A 27,390-nucleotide genomic window follows, 5' to 3' on the forward strand; every position below is an offset into this window, starting at 1 on the left:
ATGTGTTGTCCAAGCGCGTCATAGAACTAATTCCAGTCAATGTAGGGACTATCAATAAGGCATTAACTGGAAAACAGTCTCGAGAAACAACTATCCGAACAAAAGCGACGCAGCACTAACAACTTTCTGATAACAATTTTCTGATAAGATAACGACCTCACTGATTGCAAGCCATCGTCTTTTGCAATGAAGACAATCAATTAGTAGATATTAACTATTGCCTCTACTGGAGTCACTCAATTAGCAATGAAGGCGTCTCATACCTCCAGTTTGCCGAAAGTCAGATAGCTGTTGTCACTTTCTATCGCCGTCATTTGCTCTGATTAGGTCGTTAAGTTTTCGGACAGCAGCTGCGGAGATTTATTGCCACTGACATCGTCAGTCATAAATCCGCTTTAAGATAGCGTCTCGCCGCGAGTGTGAAAATAAAAACTGCGATTGAATGGAGTCAAAGCGCGTTGGTTTGTCGGAAAATTTTAAATGATTCATTGCCCTTCGCTGCGTGAACGTACTCCAGGGCGATTGGCTTTAAATTGAAAAGCAAAAAAAAGATTCGTGTTACTTCCCCTGCGGGTAACCTATTAAAGGACGAGCTGTGGAATTTTCTAGGCAATATTTCACTTGAATAGAGTGTACCGGAGTGGAAGAAGGAATATAAAACAGAAAGCTTACTACGCGTGAAGCATACCTCATGTGGGTGCGGACTTTAACGACTCTGACAGGTTTGGAAGAAATACGCAATAAAGTGCAATAACAGGCTTCGGAAGAATGCCACCTCCACTCAAACAACGCGAGCTGACGCCGGAAGAGGAACAGGAGGCCACTGAAGTGGATTTTCCGGAATTTGATAAAAGTATGTGTTGCTTCTTCACGGGTAGAATCCTTGGATTTGGGTGAATTGAGTGAAGCTATTTTTGGCACCATAAGACATTTGATAACGAGGGTATTCCGGATCACTGACAGTTTTGGACCATCCTGCACTTTGGCAAGGTTCATTTCAAGCTCAAATGAAAGTGGAATGTTAAGAAAACTATCCTGAATTAAGCATGTTAGGAAGCTCTTCCCATATACAATTCAGAGTAATATGAGTTTTAGTAATTTTGAAATATTTTTTTTCATATTCATTTGATTTTACGCTAAGCTGACCGCACGCAAAACCAAACGTACAAAAAGTTGTTTCGAGTCCGACTCATTTTTGTCACTCAAAAACTTAATTAATAAATACTTCAGTAATATAATGATTTCGTGCAAGTTAAGAAGCTCAACAAAGATTTTTTCAAAATAAAATACACAATTTATAAAATTGTTCACAAAGAACACACCACAAGAGGGCCTTTATACACAAATATGGACTTGAAAAATATACCTACCAATAGCATGCTTGATAATAAATGATAATAACTATAGTAGTAATTGATAATAATGCCATTTTATTTTAATTCCCCTACTTATTTTGCGTCTTGATAGTTATGCTTATTACGACCTCAACTGTAGGGTCGTCTCATTGTTGATTCTATGATAATATTTTGATAACCCTTTGGATGTGTTGTTTGCATTCCCCTACTCACGGATTAGAGAAATCCTTTTTGATCCTGAAACCCCATTTGCCATTGTTAACCAAGCGTAAATCCACTCACGAACCCAGCTAATATTATCTTTCTTTTGTTCCAGGCCCCGCATTCATCCACGTGCTTCTCCTGAACAAAACAATTCGACTGTTTGTGATCCTGACCTTGGCTGCAATAGTGATCCCGGCCTTCTCCTACCTCTTCTTTTTCTCGCAGGAAATCGGCCACGCTCCCAAACAGCAACTTGTTGGAACATGTGGCCACCCAACGCTGTACCACATCCAATGTGGTTTCGCAAACATTTCCCAGTACGAGTGTCACCGACTCGGATGTTGCTACACGAGCCTTTCCACTTGCTACCATTCCCTGCCCTCAGAGCACCAGTTTCTCTTCGAGGGAAACTGGCACGACGGTGCTTTTCTCACACCAACCAAAAACTTCACCCCTTATCACAAGAGTTCGATGTCCAAAATCCAGGCACATTTAACCGTCGTCAACCAGACCTATTTGGCACTTTCCCTGGAAACGGTAGCCCGAGAAATATCCCGCCAGCATTTAACCGAACCAATGAGCGTTATTGAAACCGACGAGCTCCAAGCGCGCATCTACAGTCCCACGTTTTTCGTCGAAGTGAAGCGAAAATCCAACCAGGAAATTGTATTCTCTACTGCACGAGGTCCTCTTATCGTGTCCGATGGTTTCATCGAGTGGACTCTCCATCTGGGGGTGGACATTCTGTTTGGATTGGGTGAGGCAGTGCTCGAACCCGGGCGAAAATATCTGCTGCTGAATAATCAGAACGCGTCTGCCGTGCCCGTCATCATGGGATACAGTAAGTAGACATTTGATATGAGGCCCCCGATCGGCGGCGACGTTCGAATTGTGCTTTCTGTATAGGCACACGGTTGTGATCGAATGTTACCAATTAGGGAGTTTCATCACGATACACGGAATAAGCGTCCTGGGGCCATTGCTGGCTTGTTTACCAAAACAACTGTTCTTACGATCTATCTACTGCAAATAGTGATTTCCATTCCATCGTTTGACGTTGAAATCCATCGAATTTTGAATTGTGATGTTTTCACAGAAATATAGGTAGTTATGGTAATTCAGAAATTATGTGTACGAAATATGTATACATACGACGCAATTAAAAAGTATGATTTTTTTATGGAAAACCAAGTGACAAGCAAGTCACCATACACGTGAAGGAGTCGTATTGACCAGAATGCAGTGCAATAGTGCACTGCACGGGGAATGTTGGAAGACAAAAGGCACGAAATTCAACAACTTGAACAGCCGCTGAAATCCACGTGGGAAATATGGAAAACGTTCAATTTTTTAAAAACAGTAAAGCTTCATTTACTCAAAGCTTAATTAAATTTATTTGTTTATAATCACAACTTTCTACCCAGAATTCTATATAACAAAAGAGGACGCGACGTTGATCAATTGCACTTCATATATTTCTGAATAGTTGATGATTGAATATGCGGTTTTGTGACAATGGATCGGAGCTTGTTCCGGATGTATCTACCTATCTATAGGCTTGCTATTAAAAACGAATGCGAGAAATATTTGCGCGTAATTCCGTTTTGGTCAGATTACGCTTACGGTGCCACATTGTATCAATTCCCATTAAAATAACGGTAGGGTATCCATTCCATAACAAACGTTTTTTATGCAAAGAGCTTTTGAAAAACGATCCAGTCCGTTTTGTTCGGCAGTGGCGGCATAAATATGCTTAGTGATATTTTTTGCTACTTTGACTACTGATTTTTTAAAATTCCTGTTCTGGTGTTCCACTGCGACCAGTTCTATTATAGCATTACCCGTGTCATTAGTATATAAGTGCATGTCGATCTACTCAGTGCCATTGATAGACAATGGAGTACCGATGTCGATACATTTCTCGGTTTGTTTTTTTTTTTCAGAAGTAAGGAGTAGAGATATCCGATTATCGATCGGTTTCACTGGACGACAAATAAGGAAAAAAAAGTTTTCGCGATGCTTATGTGTTGCATTTGTAGTTCTCGATCTCTAACATCGACTAATTACTGGCGATTAGTTTTTGATTGGGAAAATTCCGAGATTATTTGGTCTCAAAGTAGGAAAGGGATCATCGCTTTAACTGTATTGAAGTCACTTGCATGTTTGCATGTGTACGTGAAAATCGTCTTTGTAAACACTCCGGCTCCAACGTCAGAACCGGTTAGTTGATCGCTTTTTTTTTGTTTGAAAAATACACTTTCTTTCTTATTCACTAATATATTCTAGCACATTCACGTTTCGCGACTATATCAAACTACGCGCGTTTGAAACAGTTGCCCTGTTCTAAGCTGTATCGGGAACTAAAAAACATGACATTCATTTGGCTCAGCTGTGCTGATCGCGATGTGTACACACAAGACTATTGCTCATTCTCTTTTTCTTTTATTCGCTCTCTATTCGCTATTCATTCTATCAACTCTCTGCACTGTGTTATGCTGCATGCACTATCAGGGTGGTTCAAAATTCAAGTTACTTTTATATTATTTATATATATGATTGCATGTTCAGATAAGTTAAAACACTAAGCTATTACGATACTCTAAGTTATTGCGATATCTGTATATGCCCATGAGTGTTTTTCAGGCAAAAATGGCCCTCCCAGGGAAAATGATGAGTAAGGATTTTGAAAACTGTTCAGCAGCATATAAACATAAATGCATATATGAGACGCATCTTGTGACTAAACTCTTTACGCAAATTACATCTCATCCGTCTTATTAAATAAATGAACATATATGCAAACATTTGTATGGAACTTGTATTATGGGAATTCTGAATATAGGGTTATGCGCTAATTCGTCCATGGCACTAGTATCCGTCATATCAAATTCTAAATCACTAAATACTCGCGAATCGTGGACTAACATAATAAACGAATCATCTGGCGAGATAGAAAAAAGTGTACACTACGATCTGCATTCATTTAAATTACATTCCGGTGTTACTTACTTGAAATACGATTAAATTTTACTTTGCGACTGTGGCTTTTTGCACAATTTCCTACGTTATCCGTGCGACGAAGGAAAATCCAGTTCGTTCACTGCTGTAGAAGACGCGCAACACCGTCACCAAAATCACCGTAATTCACTGATTTTCACCGCACTTTTTCTCAAAATTTTCTCACTGCGCACTAAATAAAAGCAATGGTTATTGCTCAAGTGAAAAATAATTGTAAAATAACTACCGGAAGACGTTCAAATGATCTGTTTTTTTTCAAACTTTAGAGCGTTTGAAATTTATTTTCTTCGTCGCCTTGTTTATAGTCGAAAAACGCGTTGCCAAACTGGTAGTTTGAACTGAAATAATCTTATGTTACACATTTGATAATACATCATGCAGTCAATAAAAGTAGGTTTTTCAATTATTTTCCGCTAGCGTAATAAAAGTAAAGTCTTCCAAATAAATATTTTTCATACACACTCGTCATTCATACTAAAATTTTTTACTATTCCAAAAGTTTGAAACAGGAGAAATAATTTCATAATAGAAATTTGTTGGCAGCACTACCCACGTACATGTTAAACATGTGTGTTAGTTGTTTGACAGACTGAGCCATTTAACTGTATGGCAGCACAATCAAAACCATTTTTATGCGGTCGAAATGGACACTAGGACATTTTTGTTAACTGGAATCGAAATACTTTCAAATTTGACTTTAAAAATTGACCGAAATGATAGTTATTCTGCATGAAGTCACAGATAAGTCATCAAGCTATCCAAGAAATGGCTTGAGCTCAGGAACAAAGATTTGCAGTCCTGTTTTAAGTATGGTATATGGTCCTTGTGGTACAGAGAAAGAGAGTACGTAGATGATCAATTTTCCGATTTCAAATATGGAACATGCTCTCTGTAGTACAAAGAACAGAATGTGTTCTAAGCCATATGTTCTTGGTCACCCAAGAAATCCCTGGAGTAAGGCCTTTTGATCTACACGCGTAATTAAAGATCAAATTTCCGGTTTCAAATATGGTACATGCTCTCTGTAGTACAAAGAACAAAATGCGTTCACAGCATATGTTCTTGGTCATCCAAGAAATCCTTGGAGTACGGCTTTTCGATCTACATGCGTAACTGAAGATCAGTTTTCCGGTTTCAAATATGGTACATGCTCTCTGTAGTACAAAGAACAGAATGCGTTCACTGCATATGTTCATGGTCATCCAAGAAATCTCTGGAGCAGAGTTGAACAATATCAACAGCGTAGGCTGATTTGTGACTTCCTTCATTTATCACATATCAGTAGACGAAATTAGCTATCAACTCTGCACTGATATTGTACACTGCTCTGTCAGTCAGTCATAGTGACTGATAGTTAACCAATCTCTGTCACTGATAGCAGAGCAACTTGGCAATAAAATAAACTATCCAGGAGGTATAACTCCGCCGGAAAGAGACTAATTAGCTCTAAGCTGCCGAATATCTTTCTGATATTCCAGCATATAAGAATGTTTGAAGTTGTCAGGTTTAGAAATAAATATAATATTTCATTTGTAATTAGAAGGTGGTAAGAACATTGAACAAAACAGATATGACGAATACGAATTCATCTACAATCTAATTTACGGATTACCAATTATTTTGCTATAATTTAATACCTGGGTTTAAAATTCCTTCTAGGGTAGACAATGTAATGCTGTGGAATATAACTCTTTAGAGTATACTATAATTTGGCAGTATTATGGACAACGTCCATTAAAAAAAATCTGAAATTGAACAAGATAGCCGATGGGAAATATGGCGTTATCAAATGAAACCAATATTTTACATTTTTTATGAATCATCCCAAAATTTGCAACGTAACATGTATTTAACTCCACGCACTGTCCGCATCAATCTCTCAATCTCATGCTAAGGTTGTGGACCATTTCACATCTTAGTTTGACTTGTAGTTAATATTTCACGGTTTAATGTTTACACTAGTTAAAATGGTTCGCAGCCTGAGAATTTTGAACATCGATAGATAATGCTTTTATTTAGTTTCAAACGAGCGGCACGATAATTAAAAATATCGATGGATGGTGAATTTCGCCCAAACAAATTACTAATTCAAGTTTTTCGTCCATGTGTTTTATGGTTATAGAACTTTACCATTTCATCACATGAATATACTTATAGGGCACTGCACGGACTGCTTTGTCTCTTTTTCGCTGCAAAGAAATTAGAAAACAACAAGGCCAGTAAACGTCAAAATTTATGAAGAACGAAAGAGAAAAAAATGTTTCCGTGCAGTGCCCTATTGGCAGGCTTCCACTTTCTGATCTCTGTCAGTGACAGCCGCTTGTTTCAATATCAGTGTGAACTGATAGAGCATTGCATTGATCACTGATTGCTAGGATAAAAAATGACTGTGCTGCGAACAGTGCTATCGATATCACCTAAATTTCTGTAGTGATGGTGACATTAGGCAACTCTGCTCTGGAGTAAGGCCTTTTGATCTACACGCGTAACTAAGGATTAGTTTCCAGGTTTCAAATATGGTACATGCTCTCTGTAGTACAAAGAACAAAATGCGTTCACAGCATATGTTCTTGGTCATCCAAGAAATCCTTGGAGTAAGGCCTTTTGATCTACACGCGTAACTAAGGATTAAATTTCCGGTTTCAAATATGGTACATGCTCTCTGTAGTACAAAGAACAGAATGTGTTCTAAGGCATATGTTTTTGGTCACCCAAGAAATCCCTGGAGTAAGGCCTTTTGATCTACACGCGTAACTAAAGATCAATTTTCCGGTTTCAAATATGGTACATGCTCTCTGTAGTACAAAGAACAGAATACGTTCACAACATATGTTCATGGTCATCCAAGAAATCTCTGGAGTAAGGCCTTTCGATCTACACGCGTAAATGAAGATCAGTTTTCCGGTTTCAAATATTGTACATGCTCTCTGTAGTACAAAGAACAGAATGCGTTCACAGCATATGTTCTTGGTCATCCAAGAAATCCCTGGAGTAAGGCCTTCCGATCTACATGCGTAACTGAAGATCAGTTTTCCGGTTTCAAATATGGTACATGCTCTCTGTAGTACAAAGAATTTGATCACTTTCAGTAGAAAACGGAGCACACCATCAATAACTGTAACTCTAGGAAATCATCCAGTAAAAAAATGTGAAAGGGTTAGAGATTTAGGTGTAATCTTAGATGCCAAGCTAACCTTTACTGACCACTACAACACCATTATCCATAGAGCAACAAATATGCTCAGTTTTATTAAAAGATTTAGTTATAACTTTCAAGATCCTTATACAATTAAAACTTTGTACGTTGCGTATGTCAGATCAATTGTAGAATATTGTAGTATTGTATGGTCTCCGTATATGAAATCACATGATGATCGAATAGAATCAATTCAAAAGCAATTCCTTTTATATGCCTTACGCAAATTAGGGTGGACAACATTCCCACTTCCGTCGTACGAGGCGCGATGTATGCTTATAGATATCCAATCATTGAAAAAGCGTCGTGAGTTTGCCATGATCTCATTTGTGAATGATATTGTTTCGCACCGCATTGATTCCACCAAACTATTGTCTTGTTTAAATTTTTACACTCCTACTCGGCAATTGAGAAATCGAAACTTGTTTGCCACCTGTCATCATCGAACAAATTATGCAAAATTTAGTCCAATGAATCAAATGATGTCTGTTTACAATCAGTATTGTGAAGCAATTGATTTAGCCATGCCTCGTATGAGCCTAAGAAAATATTTTAGGAACATTAGTTACAATAGAACATAGTTATAAGTTTTTTAATGTAGTCTACATTATGTTTGACGAAATAAATAAATAAATTAATAAGAACAGAATGCGTTCACAGCATATGTTCATGGTCGTCCAAAAAATCTCTGGAGTAAGGCCTTTTGATCTACACGTGTAACTGAAGATCAGTTTTCCGATTTCAAATATGATACATGCTCTCTGTAGTACGAAGAACAGAGTGCGTTCACAGCATATGTTCATGGTCATCCAAAAAATCTCTGGAGTAAGGCCTTTCGATCTACACGCGTAACTGAAGATCAGTTTTCCGGTTTCAAATATGGTACATGCTCTCTGTAGTACAAAGAACAGAATGCGTTCACAGCATATGTTCATGGTCGTCCAAAAAATCTCTGGAGTCAGGCCTTTTGATCTACACGTGTAACTGAAGATCAGTTTTCCGATTTCAAATATGGTACATGCTCTCTGTAGTACGAAGAACAGAGTGCGTTCACAGCATATGTTCATGGTCATCCAAAAAATCTCTGGAGTAAGGCCTTTCGTTCTACATGCGTAACTGAAGATCAGTTTTTCGGTTTCAAATATGGTACATGCTCTCTGTAGTACAAACAACAGAATGCGTTCACTGCATATGTTCTTGGTCATCCAAGAAATCCTTGGAGTAAGGCCTTTTGATCTACACGCGTAACTAAGGATTAGTTTTCCGGTTTCAAATATGGTACATGCTCTCTGTAGTACAAAGAACAGAATGTGTTCTAAGGCAAATGATCTTGGTCACCCAAGAAATCCCTGGAGTAAGGCCTTTTGATCTACAGGCGTAACTAAAGATCAATTTACCGGTTTTAAATATGGTACATGCTCTCTGAAGTACAAAAAGCAGAATGCGTTCACAGCATATGTTCTTGGTCATCCAAGAAATCCCTAGAGAACGGCCTTTCGATCTAGGAACTAAAGATCAATTTTCCGGTTTCAAATATGGTACATGCTCTCTTCATAATGGGTACATTACATATTCAGAACAGGCCTTTGGATCGTTGGTTACGCGTGTCGACCTGAAGGCCTCCACTTCCGGTATTTCTTGGATAACCGTGAAGATCTTCCATACGCAGGTTCTATCATATGTACCACAATGGGTACATTACATTTACAAAACAAGTCTGTAGATCATTGGTTACGCGTGTAGACCTGAAGGCCTTTACTTCAGGGATCTCTTGGAGAACCGTGAAGATCTTTCATACGCATATTATACGCATATTATACCATATGTACCACAACGGGTACATTACATTAACAAAACAGACCTGTAGATCATTGGTTATGCCTGTAGACCTGATGGCCTTCACTTCAGGGATTTCTTGGATAACCGTGAAGATCTTCCATACGCACATTATATCATATGTACCACAACGGGTACATTACATTTACAAAACAGGCCTGTAGATCATTGGTTATGTCTGTTGACCTGAAGACCTTCACTTCAGGTATTTCTTGCTAAACCGCAAATATCTTGCATACGCAGATTCTATCATGAGTACCACAATGGGTACATTACATTTACAAAACAGGCCTGTAGATCATTGGTTATGCCTGTAGACCTGATGACCTTCACTTCAGGGATTTCTTGGATAACCGTGAAGATCTTCCATACGCACATTATATCATATGTACCACAACGGGTACATTACATTTACAAAACAGGCCTGTAGATCATTGGTTATGTCTGTTGACCTGAAGACCTTCACTTCAGGTATTTCTTGCATAACCGCAAATATCTTGCATACGCAGATTCTATCCTAAGTACCACAACGGGTACATTACATTAACAAAACAGACCTGTAGATCATTGGTTATGCCTGTAGACCTGATGGCCTTCACTTCAGGGATTTCTTGGATAACCGTGAAGATCTTCCATACGCACATTATATCATATGTACCACAATGGGTACATTACATTTACAAAACAGGCCTGTAGATCATTGGTTACGCGTGTAGATCTGAAGGCCTTCACTTCAGGGATCTCTTGGATAACCGTGAAGATCTTCCATACGCATATTATATCATATGTACCACAACGGGTACATTACATTTACAAAACAGGCCTGTAGATCATTGGTTATGCCTGTAGACCTGATGACCTTCACTTCAGGGATTTCTTGGATAACCGTGAAGATCTTCCATATGCAGATTCTATCACATGTACAACAATGGGTACATTACATTTACAAAACAGGCCTGTAGATCATTGGATGCGCGTGTAGATCTGAAGGCCTTCACTTCAGGGATCTCTTGGATAACCGTGAAGATCTTCCATATACACATTATATCATATGTACCACAACGGGTACATTACATTTACAAAACAGGCCTGTAGATCATTGCCCAAGCAGCACAACTTGTTTCACTACTGAACATTTCACTGTGTTGCAACTATTCGGAAATAAACAATCTTTGCGTAAGTGCTGTCAAATATAACTCTCTTACAATCTGAAAAGCGCAAAAGGTGGAGCCTACAGAAACATCCTTCGATTGCAGTAAAATTGCGAAAATGTTGCAAAATACTACAGCGGAAAAAAATAAAATAGAAATATAAAACTGGATTCGATTTGTGGATCTTGTGATTGATAGTCCTTCACTCTACCACAGCACCATTCAACGCTTCGAAGGGACTGCGTGTTGACTCACCATAAAAACCATACGATTATGAAGTTTTGTACTCAGGTTTCCTGTTACTTGATTGCACCATCACCGGAAAATATTGTGAGTTGTCAAAACGTTGAACGATTCTAAATTAAACATGAAGACACACTCAACTTAGCTGCAACTTAATTTAAACAAACAAATAAATTTTGGAAGACGCATTGAAGTTACATGGTAAAAAATATGCAACTTGATGATTTTGTTCCGTGTTTGCAACATAAAGTGCAGTATTCTTTGGTTGTTTTTTTTTTTTTTCAAATGTCAAACACGTACTGCATTGCAATGTTAATGAAACATTGATCACAACTCGATCGTTTTTAACATCTTAATGCAACTTTTTCGTGCTTTGATGTTTTCCAATGCCTTTAATGAAACTGAATAGAAACAACGTGCTTTTGGAAGATGTTGCGTGTGCTACTTGGGTGGTTACGCGTAAAGATCTGAATGCCTCCACTTCAGGTGTTTCTTGGATAACCGCGAACATGCTTCATACACATATTCTATTCTATGTTTCACAATGTACACATATCATATTCAGAACAGGCCAATATTGATTGAATTTATGTTATTTTTATTTAACACGGTATGATACCGCATAAAAAACTAATTTGGTGTACTTGTAGAAATCGCACACCAATACCAACAGATTTATTTGACAGCAATCCATCGAATTTTAGACTGGACGAATGAAAATTCTCATGGACGTAAACAGATTTTCATAAGACAAATTTAAAAATTTTGAAGGGTGTTTTTGATTGCCGATTCTTAATAAACTATGATTTGTTCAATGCGCTAATAGTACACAATGAAAACTAGGAACTCTAAAATACGTGTTACATACTACTGAGTTAGAGTAAGTAGTTGGGATAGCGTATAAATTAGATTTGAAAACCAAGCACTACCTACTACGACGGCAATTAGCTCACTACCCTAAATGCATGTTGAGAAGACATTCGGTCGAAAGTGTCGTCCGGCTGAACTGGTCATTTTGTATATTTTCAAAACGTTAACGGTAGATTTTTTTTCACCTTAAAAAAAATATGAACTTCCCCAGAAAATTCTTCAAGTTTTTTCCAGAATATTTATTTGGAATTTTTTTTTTTCATATTTTCCACAGGAATTGCAATTTTCGAGATCTCTTTGGAATTACCAAGAGGAGCTCCTTGGATTTACCAAGGAAAATTGTTTGGGATTTACATGAGAAACTCTTCAGAGTTTTCACTGGAAGCTGTTCCAAATTTCTACAGGAAAATATTCAGAATATCCACGGAAAGTTCCTATTGAGTTGCTGTTGAGTATTCTTTGAAATTTATACAGAAAATTGTGACTGGTAAAAGGGATGCCTTAACGATTAGATTGTTTAAGACGGCTAGTGTTTTATCCTTTATTAGATTAATTTTTTTTTTTGCAAGGATAAGTTCATCACTAGAGGGCGGGTTGGGCTAGTCAACTTAAAAACCACGGAAATATGCTCGGAATTTTTGAGGATGTTTTTTGGATTTCTGCATTTCTATTTTCGATAAGAAATTCTTGAGAAATTCCTTTGACCGAAAGCGACCGCGGCCAGACTGGAAATTTTGCCGAAAAAGCTGTTTGCCCTAACAGGTCGCCTTGCCGAAACGATCATTGGCCAAAAATGCCGTTTAGCATAAAAAGATTTTAGACAGAATGGGCCATTTGGTCATACGGCCAAATGTCAATGACTGAACGGGTAATATTGTCAAAAATGGCCACTCGGTTAGCTAAATGGCCTTTTCGTCAATTGACCATTAAACAAAATTCCGTAGCCTCTATAATTTTAAATCGATACAGGCCTTTAGACCAAAAGACATCCAGCCAAATACCATTTAGCAAATCTAAAAGTTTAACGGAAACTGTTATCAGGTCAAAACTGATTTGACCGAAAATGTAGTTTGTCCGAAAGCGACGTACAGCGAAAAGGAACATTTGGCCGGGCTTGTAAAAAGTAGTTGGCCCTAACAGGCCATTTGACTAAAAATGCCGTTCGGCCGAAAAAGTCATTTGACTGAATGAATCATCTGACCAAAAACGACTTTCGGTAAGAATTCCCAGATAATAGAGAAATAGAATTGTTTTTCTGTTATGCGATGCCTATGCGCACAAATTTAATCGTATGCTAATCGCGAAAACGCTTTTTACTTACAAAAGTGGAGGCGATATATGTATCTTTCATATCCGACGTTGCACGGTAGTGTATGCAATGTGTACAACTTTTTTGTTATTATACATTGCGATATAGTTTGTGATAACAAGTTCTGTTTGACAGATAATCCGATTTCATTTGAGTTTGTTTGCAGGAATATGCGATGTCAACAAATGAAACTGGAATTCGTAAAATAGCCTACTGTTCAGGAAAAAATATAAATAAACTGATGAGCTTTGCTTCACAATGCGATTTTGATAAAATTTGGATCGGTAAACGATTTTAAACGTGCATTCTTATGCGATGTGGGGTCGTCTGGGTTGTCGTTTGGCAGAAAGCGCCATTTGGCCCAAAAATGTTCTTTCTGCAACCTTCTTTGAAAAGTGTCATACGGCTGAATTTATTACTTTGCCAAAATCAAATATTATATATTAACTTTAAATATTATATATTTACTTTAAAATCTTTGCCAAAATGGTGTTTAGCCCAATAGGTCGTTTGACAGACAATGCCGTTTGAATGAAAGGGTCTTGTTGCAGAAATGTCATTTCCGGGCCAAATGACCATTCCTATCAAACGGCATTTTCGATCAAATGATCTATTCGATTAAATGATTTTTTTCAGCTGTATGTCGCTTTCGGTCAAACCATTTTTGACCTGACAACAGTTTCCTTCAATTCGGCTTAATGGGATTTGGTTAAATGACTTTTGACTTAAAAGCCAGTATCGACTTAAAAAGTAGAGAGGTTACGAAATGTCGGTCATTAGGCCAAACGGATGGATATTTTTGACTAAATTACGTGTTCAGTAATTAACATTTGGAATTATGACCAATTGGCCTAAACCAAGGCCCAAACGATCTGTTAGGGCAAATTACTTTTTCGGCCAAATTACCAATTCGGCCGTATGCCACTTTCAACCAATGGAATTTCCCAAGAATTTCTTATTGACAATACACTAGTCGTTCGATAACTGCAACATGTTTTAGTTTCATTTAGCACAGGCCGTTCGATAACTGTGACGCATTCTAGACGTCAAATGATTTTCAGAAGACGTCAGATGCAATAGAGTGCACCAATAGTGTGCAGTGCAATGCAGCTATCATCGACTTTGAAATCGTTTTAAAGTTCAGCTGGACGATAACTGCAAAACTGATGTAAGTTTCAAATTGCAGATAAAGCCTTGTAGTTAAATGACTTCCAGTTTTCCGTGAATTTACGAAGATTTTCCTGTAGAAGTTAAGAACAATTTATCGTGGAAATTCTGAAGTTTATCATGTAAATTGCGACGAATTTATGCTGAAATTTCAAACAAAGTGCTTCTCTTGGTAATTCCAAAGATTTCTCGAAACTTCAAAGTAGTTCCCGTGGAAAATTCGAAAATAATTTCCAAATTCAGGAAAAACTTAGAATTTTATGGAGAAGTTCATTAGATTTTTCATGTGAAATTCAAAAGATTCTTTCTTTGAAAATAAAAATCTTTAAGAAACGTAATAAAAAAATCGCTACGCCGATTCAAGCCGCCGCCGCCACCGACTAAAAAGGCTTTCAAAGTGACGCTGCCGCCGACGAATATCGGACCGGTGCACACCTCTACCTCCGGGGATACAACCAAAATCGGCCAATTTCAAAACATCACAAACCATGGCAATATGAGTATTAAACTTCAGCATTTTGCAAGACGAGTAAGATTAGGACGCCCAAATATGATATTGGCCATCTTGGGGCCAGTTCCGAGGCCCTTGGGGACGCCTCCCGGGGCACAAGAATTGGCCAATTTCAAAATATCATAAACTATGGAATATGGGTATCAAACTTCAGCATTTTGGAAGACGAGTGGAATTGTGACATCCAGATATGATTCTGGGGAAATTGGCCACACTGTTGTTCCATACCCGTAATGCTGGGTAGACACCTTTACGTGGTGTGTTACGGAGTAAGATCTACCACGGTTACATTGCCAGCTACAGGCAAATCCTGACCCAACGAATACCTTCCTCATTATCTAACTCCGTGGTACTTATGAGGGTGTCGCTAAGTCGGTGGCCTCTCGTTAAGTAAGTACTACATCAACACTTCCTTCTTCTCCTTAGTTAAGGTGAAGATGGGCGTGGCCAGGAGTAGTAATCCTCATGCTTTTGTTATTTTTGCTTAAGACTGGAATCAAGGATAACTCCCCTTCTTGATTTCTGATAGCATTCTAGATAAGGATCTCAAAAGTAAAACATGAATATCACTAGTGTCCAATCTACGAATTATTCCGTAACAATGATAATGCTAATGCTAAAAATTGGCAACCCTGTTGTTCCGAGGCCCTTAGAGAAACCTATGGGGGAACCAAAATCGGCCTTTTCCAGCATCTGCAAATCAAAATTATTTTATTGCATGGGAATAATCCTAATCCGTAATCCTTACTAGATGTCATGATTCTTCTTGTCTTGCGAAATGCCGATGCGTGATTTCCATAATTCCATAGTTTCTGTTTTTTTTTAAAAGGCTGTTTGGTGCTTCCAGAGGCTTTCCCAAGTGCCTCGTAACTGACTCCAAGGTGGCCAATATCATATCTGGATGTCATACATTCACTCTTCTTGCAAAATGCTGAAGTTTGACACCCATATTTCCATAGTTCGTGATATTTTGCAAATGGTTGATTTTGGTGGTTTCGATGGCATCCCTAAGGGTCTCGGAATTGGCTCCAGGGTGCCCAATATCATATATGGATGTCATAATTCCACTTGTCTTCCAAAATGCTGGGGTTTGATCCCATTTTGCCATATTTTATGATATTTTGAAATTAGCCGAATTTTGTGCCCCGAGAAGCGTCCCCAAGGGCCTCGGAACTGGCCCCAAGGTGGCCAATATCATATTTGGATGTCATAAGTTTGATACCAATAAGGCCAATGTTTGTGAAATTTTAAAGTTTGCCGAATTTTATGCCCCGGGAGCCGTCCCCAAGAGCCTCGGAACTGGCCCCAAGGTGGTTCTTCAAATTGTTCTGGGATCCAGATCAATTGGTCTACAAGGTCAACTATGCCTAGAATCCATCGGATTCAACCAACCATGTCAAGGGCTCTAGCCTTGCCTATTATATGCAGTCTAATTTAGTTTGATGCAGATGTTCTATATTCTCCAAATTGTTCTGGAAGTAGTTGCAACATCACAGCTCAACATGATGCGCAATTCTTGTGCGTCTACTATCAGAATGTCAGAGACTTGCGCACGAAAACGGTGGATTTGAAATCACGATTGTCGGTTTATAATTACGATATAGTAACAAAATCCATTTTTAAGTGAACATTCTTGTTTTAACGGAACTCATGAACTGATTGCCTACCAAACCTAGTTGCTCAGTAATTTACTACTATTGGTATTTTGCGTACACGACGGAATAAATTATTCCCCGTGGGACAGTTCGGGGTACAAGTAAACTTAGTAAAGCTCGTGTAATAAACCATCCATTTTGGTCGTCTGCTGACAGGAAAGAGAGGATTCTGCTCTTTTTTCGTGGTGCAGTGGCTGTTTATTGTTTTCGCCTTATTGAAAGACGCATGCTATGATGCAAAATAAAGCGTCGCCTCAGATGATTATCATTCCGTGCGTCAAATATCAAAGTGCTTGCGCCTCTGCTAGACGAATAGCGCAGAATTATTTATGAACGATTTAAATGAAGTGTTACGTCTGTTTGTCTGTGAATGTAGTTTCTAAATAAAAGTAGTTTAATGTACACTATGTTTTTATAGTGTGTAATAAACTTTAATTAGTGTTTCGACCTGAAGATTGGTGTTTTGTGGGACTGATGTTCATTTTGGATGACGAAAATCCCCTTAAAGGATTTGTGTTTTGGACTGGGAGTTCACTGGCGGTTTTGTGAAAACATAGCTCACGGTCCGGAAGGAACCCGACAGTGGCGGTGTGCTGATTGCTGTGAAAGGGGAAGGATTGTTTGGCCGAAACCCATTCGGCCGAAAGCCATTTGACCGAAATCGTCATTTATCCGAAAAGGTCATTTGGCCGTAAGGGTCATTTGGCCGAAAAGGTCATTTGGCCGAAAGGGTAATTTGGCGGAAGGATCATTTGGCCGAAACGGTCGTTTGGCTGAGGGATCGTTTGGCCGAATAGGGTCATTTGGCCGAGTAGGTCATTTGAAAAGTGAGAAATTAAGAATGAGAAGAGAGACGACTCACTTCTCACTCAACATTTCTCACTTCTCGCTGTAAAAAGTGAGAAGCGCGAAGTGAGTGGTGAGACATCTCATTACTCACTATGCGCTCTTCATGTTTTACAGTGAGAAGTGAGAATTGACCAAGTGACCTATTCGGCCAAATATCCTATTCGCCCAAATGACCCTTTCGGCCTAATGATCCTTTCGGAAAAATGATCATTTCGGTCAAATGACTCGGCCAAACGACCCTTTCGGTCAAATGGCCCTTTTGGTCAAACGACCCTTTCGGCCTAATCACCATTTCGGCCAATCGACCCTTTTGACCAAACGACCCTTTCGGCTAAATGACCCTTTCGGCCAAATGACCCTTTCGGCCAAATGATCCTTTCTGCCAAACGACCCTTTCGGCCAAATGACCTTTTCAGCCAAACTGCCCTTTCGGCCAAATGACCCATTCGGCCAAACAACCCTTTCGGCCAAACGGCCCTTTCGCCCAAATTAATTTCGGCCTAATGGTCTGTTCAGCCAGATGGTATATTCGACCAAACAACTTATGGTCTAGTGGCATTCGTCCGAATGGGTTTCGGCTAAACGACTCTTCCCCGCTGTGAGCATGAGCATGAGCATGATTGACCGCCCACGGTTGCTACTCCGTTATTGGCAGGCCAGCTGTCATTACACAGAGAACCAACAGATAAAGTTTGGGACTAACATCATCTTCAATGTGTAAGAACTGATGACCCAAAAAATAAGCAATACCAGCGCCGGCCGTGTCCGAATGCAGGTCAATTAGGGAATATGTAGGAAACTGTTGACGTGATACTCGCTTTGATAGAAGCCCACGAGTTATCTGCACTTCCACGAGAGATCACTGGGATATTGGATATATGGGGTAGGGAGTGTGGCAGGGTTCGTTTTGGTAAACGGTATGCCGTGTATAGCGTGTAGTTTGATTGATGAAAACAGTACTAAATTTTTTTTTAAAGGCCGTACAAAGCAGAACAAAATTTCGGTGATCGGCTGATAGTTCTGCTTACCGCACCAAGCAGAATAAAACTATGATGACCGGCCGATCGTTCTTCTTACTGAAGAAAACATGTCTAGATGCGATTTAAACTTTTACTTTCTAATTCATTTACACACACGCACGAAGCAGAACAAAATTTCGGTTACCGGCCGATCGTTCTGCTTACTGAAGAAAACACGTCTGGACGCGAACTCCGATCGTTCTACGTCCAATACGAAACACGAACAAATCTACACTTCCGGCTAAACGACTCTTCCCCGCTGTGAAACATGAACTGAATTGTTTCGAGATGACCCTGAATGAATGCAATGAGTTTGAAAAAGTCGTATTGTGCGTGAAAATTCTAAATCAATCCGTATTCATAAGGAATAATTTTTGGCTTTTGCGCCATTTTCAAATGTTGGTCGAAATATGTATCTCCATGCTTTATCTATGAAGGTGAATTGCCCGCGTGGTTGAAGTGATTATAAACCACTGGAACAGTCTGGGAGATGTACACAGAAAATACTATTTCAATGATCGTTGTTCCATAAAATAACAAATTAGTCACCGCGAGACAATTATGCGTAGAAATTAAGCAGTTGGAAAAATAGACTTGATGTTGTTTTCATTGATTTTCCGAACAAAGTTCAATATCTGTGAGAGTTTTCGACAGATATAGGGTTTCTTACCCCATTCCCGGCCTAACATGCATACGACTGCATTATTTAATTGATATTTATGACAGGAAGCAACTTTTCCTGAATTTCGTGGGCCGAGCAATACTGCAAAGGGGTTCACTTCTGCTTAAAAATAGCTTTTCTTGGTAAACATCGTTTGAAAAAGCTTTCATTTGATTTAAATTAACGATGTGCAGCACTCATTTCAGTCATAGCGATTGCATATCCGGCCCACATCCAACCCAGTTCCCGGCCTAAGCAAAATTTCGCTCAATCTCTCAACATCTTACTCTCATTCTCTCTCGGAACGGTAGAAAATGCGACGTAAACAAAAATATGCACGTTCAACGCCGACATGATGCCAGATGGTATTATTTATAATAATTTTTATTTGGTTGAAAACATATATTCACTCATCCAAATTACTTCCAAACGCTTAAAAACTATATTTTTTCACTTTTTGAAATCGACAGAATTATAAATAACATGATAGCGTCAACTAATTAGATAGTTTTCCTATGAACGATGAAGGATTTTTGTCATACTAAAAAAGACTCCTGGCCTTCTGGCAGCACGGTGCGGCTAGAAGTGAATTTTTGTTCGGTTTGAGGATACATTTTTAAATGTATTCTAATATGTTTATATTAGTTCTAGTGAAACGAACAAATAGAAAAGATTAAAGTGCGCGAGTTTAGAATTATTGTGTGGTGATTAACAGATTGAAGCAATGATTGTATCGAGAACTGTGACGTTTTTCAGGTAGGTGTTTATATGAAAATACCGTTTTGTAAAAGTGGAAAGATTCACTCCGGCTCAGTGGTGTAGCAACGGAGAGTGATTGTTCGGAATGCACATTTTTATTTTCTATAATTGGACCAATTAGGAGTGAAATAAATGGTATAAAATATAGAGTATTGTGCGAAATAAATGGGATACTTTTTAAAAATTATCAATCATAAACCTACGGCTTCCAAAAAGTGTAAATCCTTAGTTTTCTGTGCAGTGAGCCGGGAATCGGGTCCATAGGCCCAAGTAGTGATTTACCCTGCATCAAAATAGACTGCTCTATGGTAAAAAGCCAAAATCCACAAAAACTAACACGGGACAATTATGCGTAAAGGGGCAGCGAAGCATACGGTCATATTTTATAACATTCAAGGGAAAATTCACATTTTCCTCAATGGAAAATCGGGATTTGTGTTCGTTTTCTCCAGTTACAATTTTAATACATTTGTTAATTAGTTATCTTCATTGATTTTGAGGATGATTTATATGTTTACTTGACTTATCAAATTGTAATGTAAATAGGTAAAAAGTTGTATATATTCCAACGCTCGACTTCTTGAGTCATATTATTGTTTTATGTTAAATTACTTGATCTTGCAAATTTAAAAAAATATATAATTTATTACTTTCTTTCTCAGACATGAAAACCAATCAATTCAACGGTGTCGTTTTTAACACTCCCGGGCTCACCGAGGTGGAAATCGTACGTTCGCGCCTCATCGTTATTCGTGCACAATTCCTCGGCCGCTTCGAACTGGAACTTCTACCCGGTCCCACCCCCACCGACCTGCATCGCCAACTCAAAACTCTCACTCAAAACCACTACCAGCCACCGTTCTGGTCCTACGGAGTTCACGTTTGCGATGAATCGCGTAACACCACTCTCGCCAGCGTTCGATCCAGCATCGAAACGATGCTCTCCGGTGGCATCATCTTCGATTCGCATTGCCTCAACGACGACCTGTTTTGGCTGTCAAGTTCGATGTCCATCACTTCGGAGCTTGAAGAAACGATGCAACTGTTATCTCGCAATAGCAAACGATTCGTACCGTCGGTTGTCATGGTGTTGGAGCCTACGGGTAGCTCCGCCTCTTCTACCGCCCGAATCAACGGACTACTGCTTCGAAGCGCTTATAACATCGCGTCCTATCGAGGAATCGTACGAAACCGGACCACTGTCTACTTGGATTGGCGCACGGAGCGTCACGAAATGACTCTGTGGCTTCAGCAGGTGTGGTCCAGCATTCAGAACTTGAATGCTTCGGGTTACAGCTTGAAGGAGGGATCATTGCGGGACGATGGTAACAAGACCTACCCTAGTAGAAGCCAGCTAACGTATCTTCCGGAAGGGTTGAACAATTCTATACCCGATTTGATTCGGTGGGATACGAAGCTATCGGATAGTATGGAAACGGTGGTAAAGAGTCAGAACCAGATGGGACCGATGATGACACGAAGAGTTGAAGAAATGGTTGAGGAGGGAAAGCTTTTGATTACGGGGGCGTATGATTTAAGGACTAAGGCAGCAATTGTGGCCCAGAATGTATCCGGGACGTGGATTTCATTAAGGAATGAGGTGAATCGTGCGATTGGGTTGTCAGTGGCTGGGTTGAGTTTCATTGGGACTCCAATTTGTGGAAATTCAAGAGACAACGTTACGGAAGAGTTATGCATCAGGTGGTACCAATTTGGGTCACTGCTACCATTGTTCAAAGTGTCGGACGATAGGCTGCCGCATCGATTCAGCAAATTTGCTCAACGAATTATGATGTCTGCCATACGGAAGCGGTATGCTTTGATGGAGTATATGAATACGTTGATCGTGTTGAATGCCGCTTTTCTAAGGCCTATGTTCTATCACTACGAAGAGGCTAGAAACTACACGGCAGAGTTGTGGGAGCAGTTCATGTTGGGGGATGCTCTACTTGTGGCTCCCGTACTGTTGCCACAAATGACGCAGATCGATATTTATTTCCCAGAAACGTTTTATGAGCTATGGGCCGGAGACGAGCTGCCTACGAACGATGTGCTTCAGTATGCCGTAGTGGAGTCCGATTTGCCGATGTTCGTTCGACCTGGGTACATAGTTGGATTGCGGCAGATCTCGGACGAAATTTTGGGGGTCGACGAGGCTCGACTTCAACCGCTGTTCCTTATTGGAGCACTTGGGTGTAACGTTCGGAAGACGAAATGTGATGCTTCAGGAATGCTGATGTTCGAAAAAGGATTCAGCTTGGAATTTCGCGCTGCACTAGAACAAGTTAGTAATTTGTCTTAATTTGTGGTACCAAAATTTCAAACACCTTTCTTCCAGGAGCTCACTGTTCGGATTCGACTAATTGTGGAAACTGAATCGCTTAAAGACTTGGCTTGTTCATCTGAACAAAGGTCTTTTTCCGGAGAAGTATTATTTATTCAACTTTACGGGCATCCGAACCGAACTATACCCATATCTGAAAATCTTAATTTTGATCTATGTCAATTAACAGAAATAACACCCGAAACCGTGTACAACTTTCCAAATAATAATATAATACAAGATATCTCATAATAAACTTTCCGCGAATTTGTTGCACAGCCGAAATTCAAAAAAATCAGTCGTTATTAACAACATCTCTTCTACGAAATCAACCCAAAACGCATTGCATTTTACGTTTCCCTTCAAAGCATCCGAACGCAGCCCCTCCATAATTCCTCCGAAATACGTTTGAAATGTTTGTTATAATATGATATATCATATCTCATCATTTTCTCCCGCTGTTGCATGAAACGGCATCACTTTAAATATCTTCATTATTTCATTCTTAACATTTACATTAATGCTGTCCAATAAGTAGCTCGAAGTAGCTCGAAGTTGTTCCCGTCCTGCTCGTTCTTTTTTGTCAACAAATGGGCATGAGCAGGACAGGGAGAAACTTCGAGCCAAGATTTTTTTATGTACAGGTTATCCAACTTGTCAATATTCCCAACTCAGCCATCTTAGATTTTTGTATGTAATTTATGCTCGTTTGTTTACGTTTTGCACTGAAAATGTATGTTTCCCCCCCGCGCTGGTTATTTCCATCTACTGACGAAGTCGGATAACGTGTACATAAAAAAATGTTGCTTCGAGCTACTTCAAGCTCTCATTGGACAGCACTATTCTCTCAATAAAGAAGACAGCAATCAAGTAAGTTGCGCTTCATTTGACTTGGGATCCAACCACACCTCACGTAATCGTGCTGATTTATGATGACAGGAGATTGATTGACCTATATGAGAATCTATTTATTCCTCAATATGAGAAGGCGTACAAAGTCACTGTCAATGTGTTGAATGGATTTGGAAGATTTCGTTTGATTATCGTAAGAGACCAAATCCCCTATTTGGACTTTTCATTCATATTGGTCAGACCGGTCTGCCCGAAGAACTTTTTTTCCATAACTTAACTTATAATTGTTTGACTTAGTTATTTAAGTTCCTGCAGCTGTTGTGGCTCGAAAGACTAGATGATTGAGCATCACGGGTTGCACAAGCTATTTTTTGCAAATTGGCTTTAATATGATAAATCTGTACCAAACAAATCAATAAGATTTCATGTTACTTTAACTACTGTTTTGTTGGTTTTTCATTAAATGAAGAATAAAAATATAAAAATTGAGCGTAAAATAAAAATGGAGGCCTCCGACAGCACCCAAATTAGTGTTATAATTAATATTATGCAATTCATTTGTGTTACATAATGTTAATTAAAGCACCCATTTCGTTGATATGAAAAAGTAGGCCGATTTATCACTCAAAGGCGAACTGTAAACCAGTTATTATGATCAGGAATTGCAAAAAATCCATTATAGCACTCATTCGGGTGCTATAGGGAAAAACCAAAATCAGAGCAGTAGTTACATGATGACATAGTGTTGAATTAGTTTGGGTAGGTGTACAAATAGTGTATTCTCTGCGTCGCGTAATAAATTAAATAGTTTGATGGTCATCACATCAACATTCTCCAAGGGCAGGTTCAGCACTTCATGGCATGTCGAGCTATGCAATGTAGCACTACAGTATCCCTCCGCTTATCCGGACCTCACTAATCCGACGACTCGCTAGTCCGGATCTCGCTAGTTCGGAATTTTTCGGTTGAAAAAGTATCAACACCCATTTAAACACATTATGCTGTCAGTTTTTAAATTTGTACTGTGATTATGTTGTGGTTCATTTGTATGGATTTGACAGTCGGATTAACGAGAGAAACCTCAATAGTCCGGCCATACATTTGTCGGATTAGCGGGGGTATACTGTATAACATGAAATCTGATTGTTCTCTGCAGCAACTCCAGTTGGCTTCATACAAAGTGCAGATATCACGGCAAAGTAGCTTTAACAGGTTTGAGAGCTTGAGTTAGTTCACCTACCGACAAATAGTAGTTTGTGCAACTAGTTGCAAAAAGATGATTTTTCCAGCACGAGTTGAACCTTACTACGATAAATACTACGAGTGCTGAAAAAATCGAGTTTTGCAACGAGTTGCACACGCTATTTTTTGCAATGACGAAAAATGGGCTTTAATATGATAAATCTGTACCAAAATAGTACAATTTTATTTACTTAACATGACCAATCTTGCCAAAAAATCATGTTACTGCAGAAAACAAACAGAATCCATGTTATCGTGCCTCATTGTGTGCTCGACAGACAATAAGGCGATAGATAAACCTTCCTTTGGAGAATTTGATGTCATGTCCATCAAATTATTTCATTTATTACGTGACACCGAGAATGCACTATTTGAACACTCACCCAAGCCAATTCAGCTAAATATGGTCATGTAACTATTGTTCTAATGCTGGTTTTCCATTATAGCACCCAAATGAGTGCTTTAATGGATTTTTTGCAATTCCTGATCATAAAACCTGGTTTACAGTTGTCATTTGAGTGATAAAACGGCCTACTTTTCCATACCAACAGAATAGGTGCTTTAATGACCATTATGCAACTCAAATGGGTTGCATAATATTCATTATAGCACTCATTTGGGTGCTATAATAAAAAACCTACATTGGGACAGTAGTTACATGACTACATTTAGCTGAATTAGTTTGGGTGAGTGTTTAAATAGTGTACTCTAAGCGCCTCGTAATAAATGAAATGGTTTGTTGGACATAACATCACAATTTTCCAAAGGCAATTGCATCCATCGCTTCATAGCTTTTCAAGCAATGCAATTTGGCACGATAAGATGGAATCTTATTGTTCTCTGCCGCAACATAATTTATAGGTATGAATGATCATGTGGAGTAAATTCGATTGTACAATTTTGGTAAAGATTTATCATATTATAGCCCTTTTTTCGTCATTGCAAAAAATAGCGTGTGCAACTCGTTGCAAAACTCGATTTTTTCAGCACTCGTAGTATTTATCCAACTCGGCAAGCCTCGTTGGATAAACGTACAACTCGTGCTGAAAAAATCATCTTTTTGCAACTAGTTGCACAAACTACTATTATGCAAACCCATTTGAGTTGCATAATGCTCATTATAGCACTCATGTCATTGGTATGGAAAAGTAGGCCGTTTCACCACTCAACTGCCAACTCAAAACCAGGTATTATGATCAGGAATCGCAAAAAAATCATTGTAACTGAAATTTAATTTGGATTAAAGCTTCAAATCGCTCAGAATTTTTTTGATGGGCCCCTTCAACTCACAGAACCGTTTGTGCATGGATAACATGCTATTCCGCGTTTCTTGGAATCAGTCACCAACACCTTTTTTTCAGAATTCAGAACGGACGAATTTTGCAGCAAAGTATCTCCGGAAGAGAACTACTACGTCACGTACCTTTTCACAGTTTCATGTATTTCCGGAAAATTTGTAATTTGATAGATGGCTAAGAGCATGAAGCAACACGTATGATTAATTACGATGATGATCGATTTTGGCTGTAGCGTGAACGTCGTAAAATATGCTTCTTTTGCAAAGATTCATTCATGCGCACATGCAATTGTTGGAAGTGAGCTGCACGGTGAGTCCATACTGTCTGTAACCGCATATTTGTCCCATATTTGCTGGATTTCCTATTTTTATGAATATGTGATTATAGACAGTTATGGTGATAAATGCAGGCGAAACTAATCGAGATTTTTTAAACGGACAGCAACATTTGAAATACCGAAAATACCGGTATTTTCATCTCTAATACCGGTATTTTCGGTACTCACCGCACGTGATACCGGTATTACCGGAAGTAGCACACATATTGCAAGTTAGTTGCCGCAACTTATATGTGATCTATTTCGTCACTTTTGAGATGCTGCAACCAAATCTGTGCAAAGTGTGCTACTTGGGAAACTGATCGGACAGTTCTAGCCAGGGGTGATTCTTCTTCTGCCATGCCCGCAATGTATCCTGAGCCCTGTAAGGTGGATCCTTGTCCGCTTGGTGTGCCAAGAACTTGTCGAACAATTCACGTTGCAACGCGTTGTTACGGATGCTGCTCACCGGAATTGTAGGGTAAAATGTCCTCGTGACCAGTCCCGGAATAGCGTACAAACTTCGACTGGCTTCCTGGTTGCCCAAAAGGGCCACGGTCTCTGTCTGGGCTCGGTTGTACGGGCAGTCCCGCTGGTTAATCTACACCTGATAGAAAGTGTACATCTTCTTTTGCGCTTCCTTTGCTGTATTCGGAGGTGCAGGTGAATCTTCATTAGTCGACGTGAAGGTTGTCTCGCTCTAAATGCTCTTGTTTTGCGCAGGAAAATCGCGCTCGTACACTCAAGCTAGCCAAGGAAATAGTATTACCGCTCGATAGCCAAACACACACTAAAATCACAGTTAGAGCTGTGCGCCGCCGCGCCGCACCGCGACCGCCGACGATTTTTAGGCGCCGCTGCAACTTTTTGATCGTGCCGCCGGTGAATTTTAGGCGAGCCGGTGAGATATTTTGGTCTTGGGGGCTCATATTCCTCCTTCGATTTGTTAGAAGAAAAATTCCGTTAAAACCCTTACATATATGTTTGAAAAATTTCGGCTGCGCCGCTGAAATAACATGTACATCAAGCCTCTTTTGACGTATTACTTTTTTATTACTTTTACATATTACTTTTTTTTTTCATTTAATGCATGGATCTTTGGATTCTTTGAAATATTATACATTATTATAGCAATCCAAAGACCCAGGGGGCAAGACACTACGTTTATTAGCTGAACTTTTGTGATGAATATGTTATTGCCAAATGTTTCAGGTCTTTCAAAATTTCCCTGGAGCTTAGGCTTTCACACCTCCACATGTAAACTAATATATTTTGGCCTTGTGGTATGGTACATGCTTCCAACTGATAATATATCAATATTCCTAGCGAAAATATTTCCGAAATCTCGGCTGTTGGAATCTCGGCAAAAGTTTTGCCGAGATCTAAAAAATAATTTAAGTGTGTATGTTTCATTCAAGAATTCCCTAAAGTATAGGCCTTATCGTCTATACGCATAATGAAAGATCTATTAGCTCTTTTTAGAAATGAAACATGCTTTTAGTGATCATGTGATTCAAATCGATTTTGAACTGAATGCATGTTTCATTCCAAGGAAT

The 27,390-nt window shown here is 39.1% G+C and overlaps 1 protein-coding gene across 2 annotated transcripts in view; it reads left to right on the forward strand.

The window, feature by feature from the left end:
* Positions 1-222: 222 nt before the first annotated feature.
* The window catches only part of LOC134220008 (neutral alpha-glucosidase C-like), a 65,535-nt gene continuing 38,367 nt past the window's right edge, over positions 223-27,390 (forward strand). Inside the window, exons 1-4 of one of the 2 annotated variants that reach the window (XM_062698927.1) lie at positions 223-853; positions 1,672-2,400; positions 20,466-22,087; positions 22,142-22,453. In XM_062698927.1, the coding sequence (XP_062554911.1) occupies positions 769-853; positions 1,672-2,400; positions 20,466-22,087; positions 22,142-22,378 (2,673 nt within the window). In that variant the 5' untranslated portion in view covers positions 223-768 and the 3' untranslated portion in view covers positions 22,379-22,453. Of the gene's footprint in view, positions 854-1,671; positions 2,401-20,465; positions 22,088-22,141; positions 22,454-27,390 lie in introns of those variants that run through there. The other variant, XM_062698929.1, reaches the window with a different exon arrangement.

Source organism: Armigeres subalbatus, chromosome 3 (assembly GCF_024139115.2).
Source record: "Armigeres subalbatus isolate Guangzhou_Male chromosome 3, GZ_Asu_2, whole genome shotgun sequence".
Lineage (NCBI taxonomy): Eukaryota > Metazoa > Arthropoda > Insecta > Diptera > Culicidae > Armigeres > Armigeres subalbatus.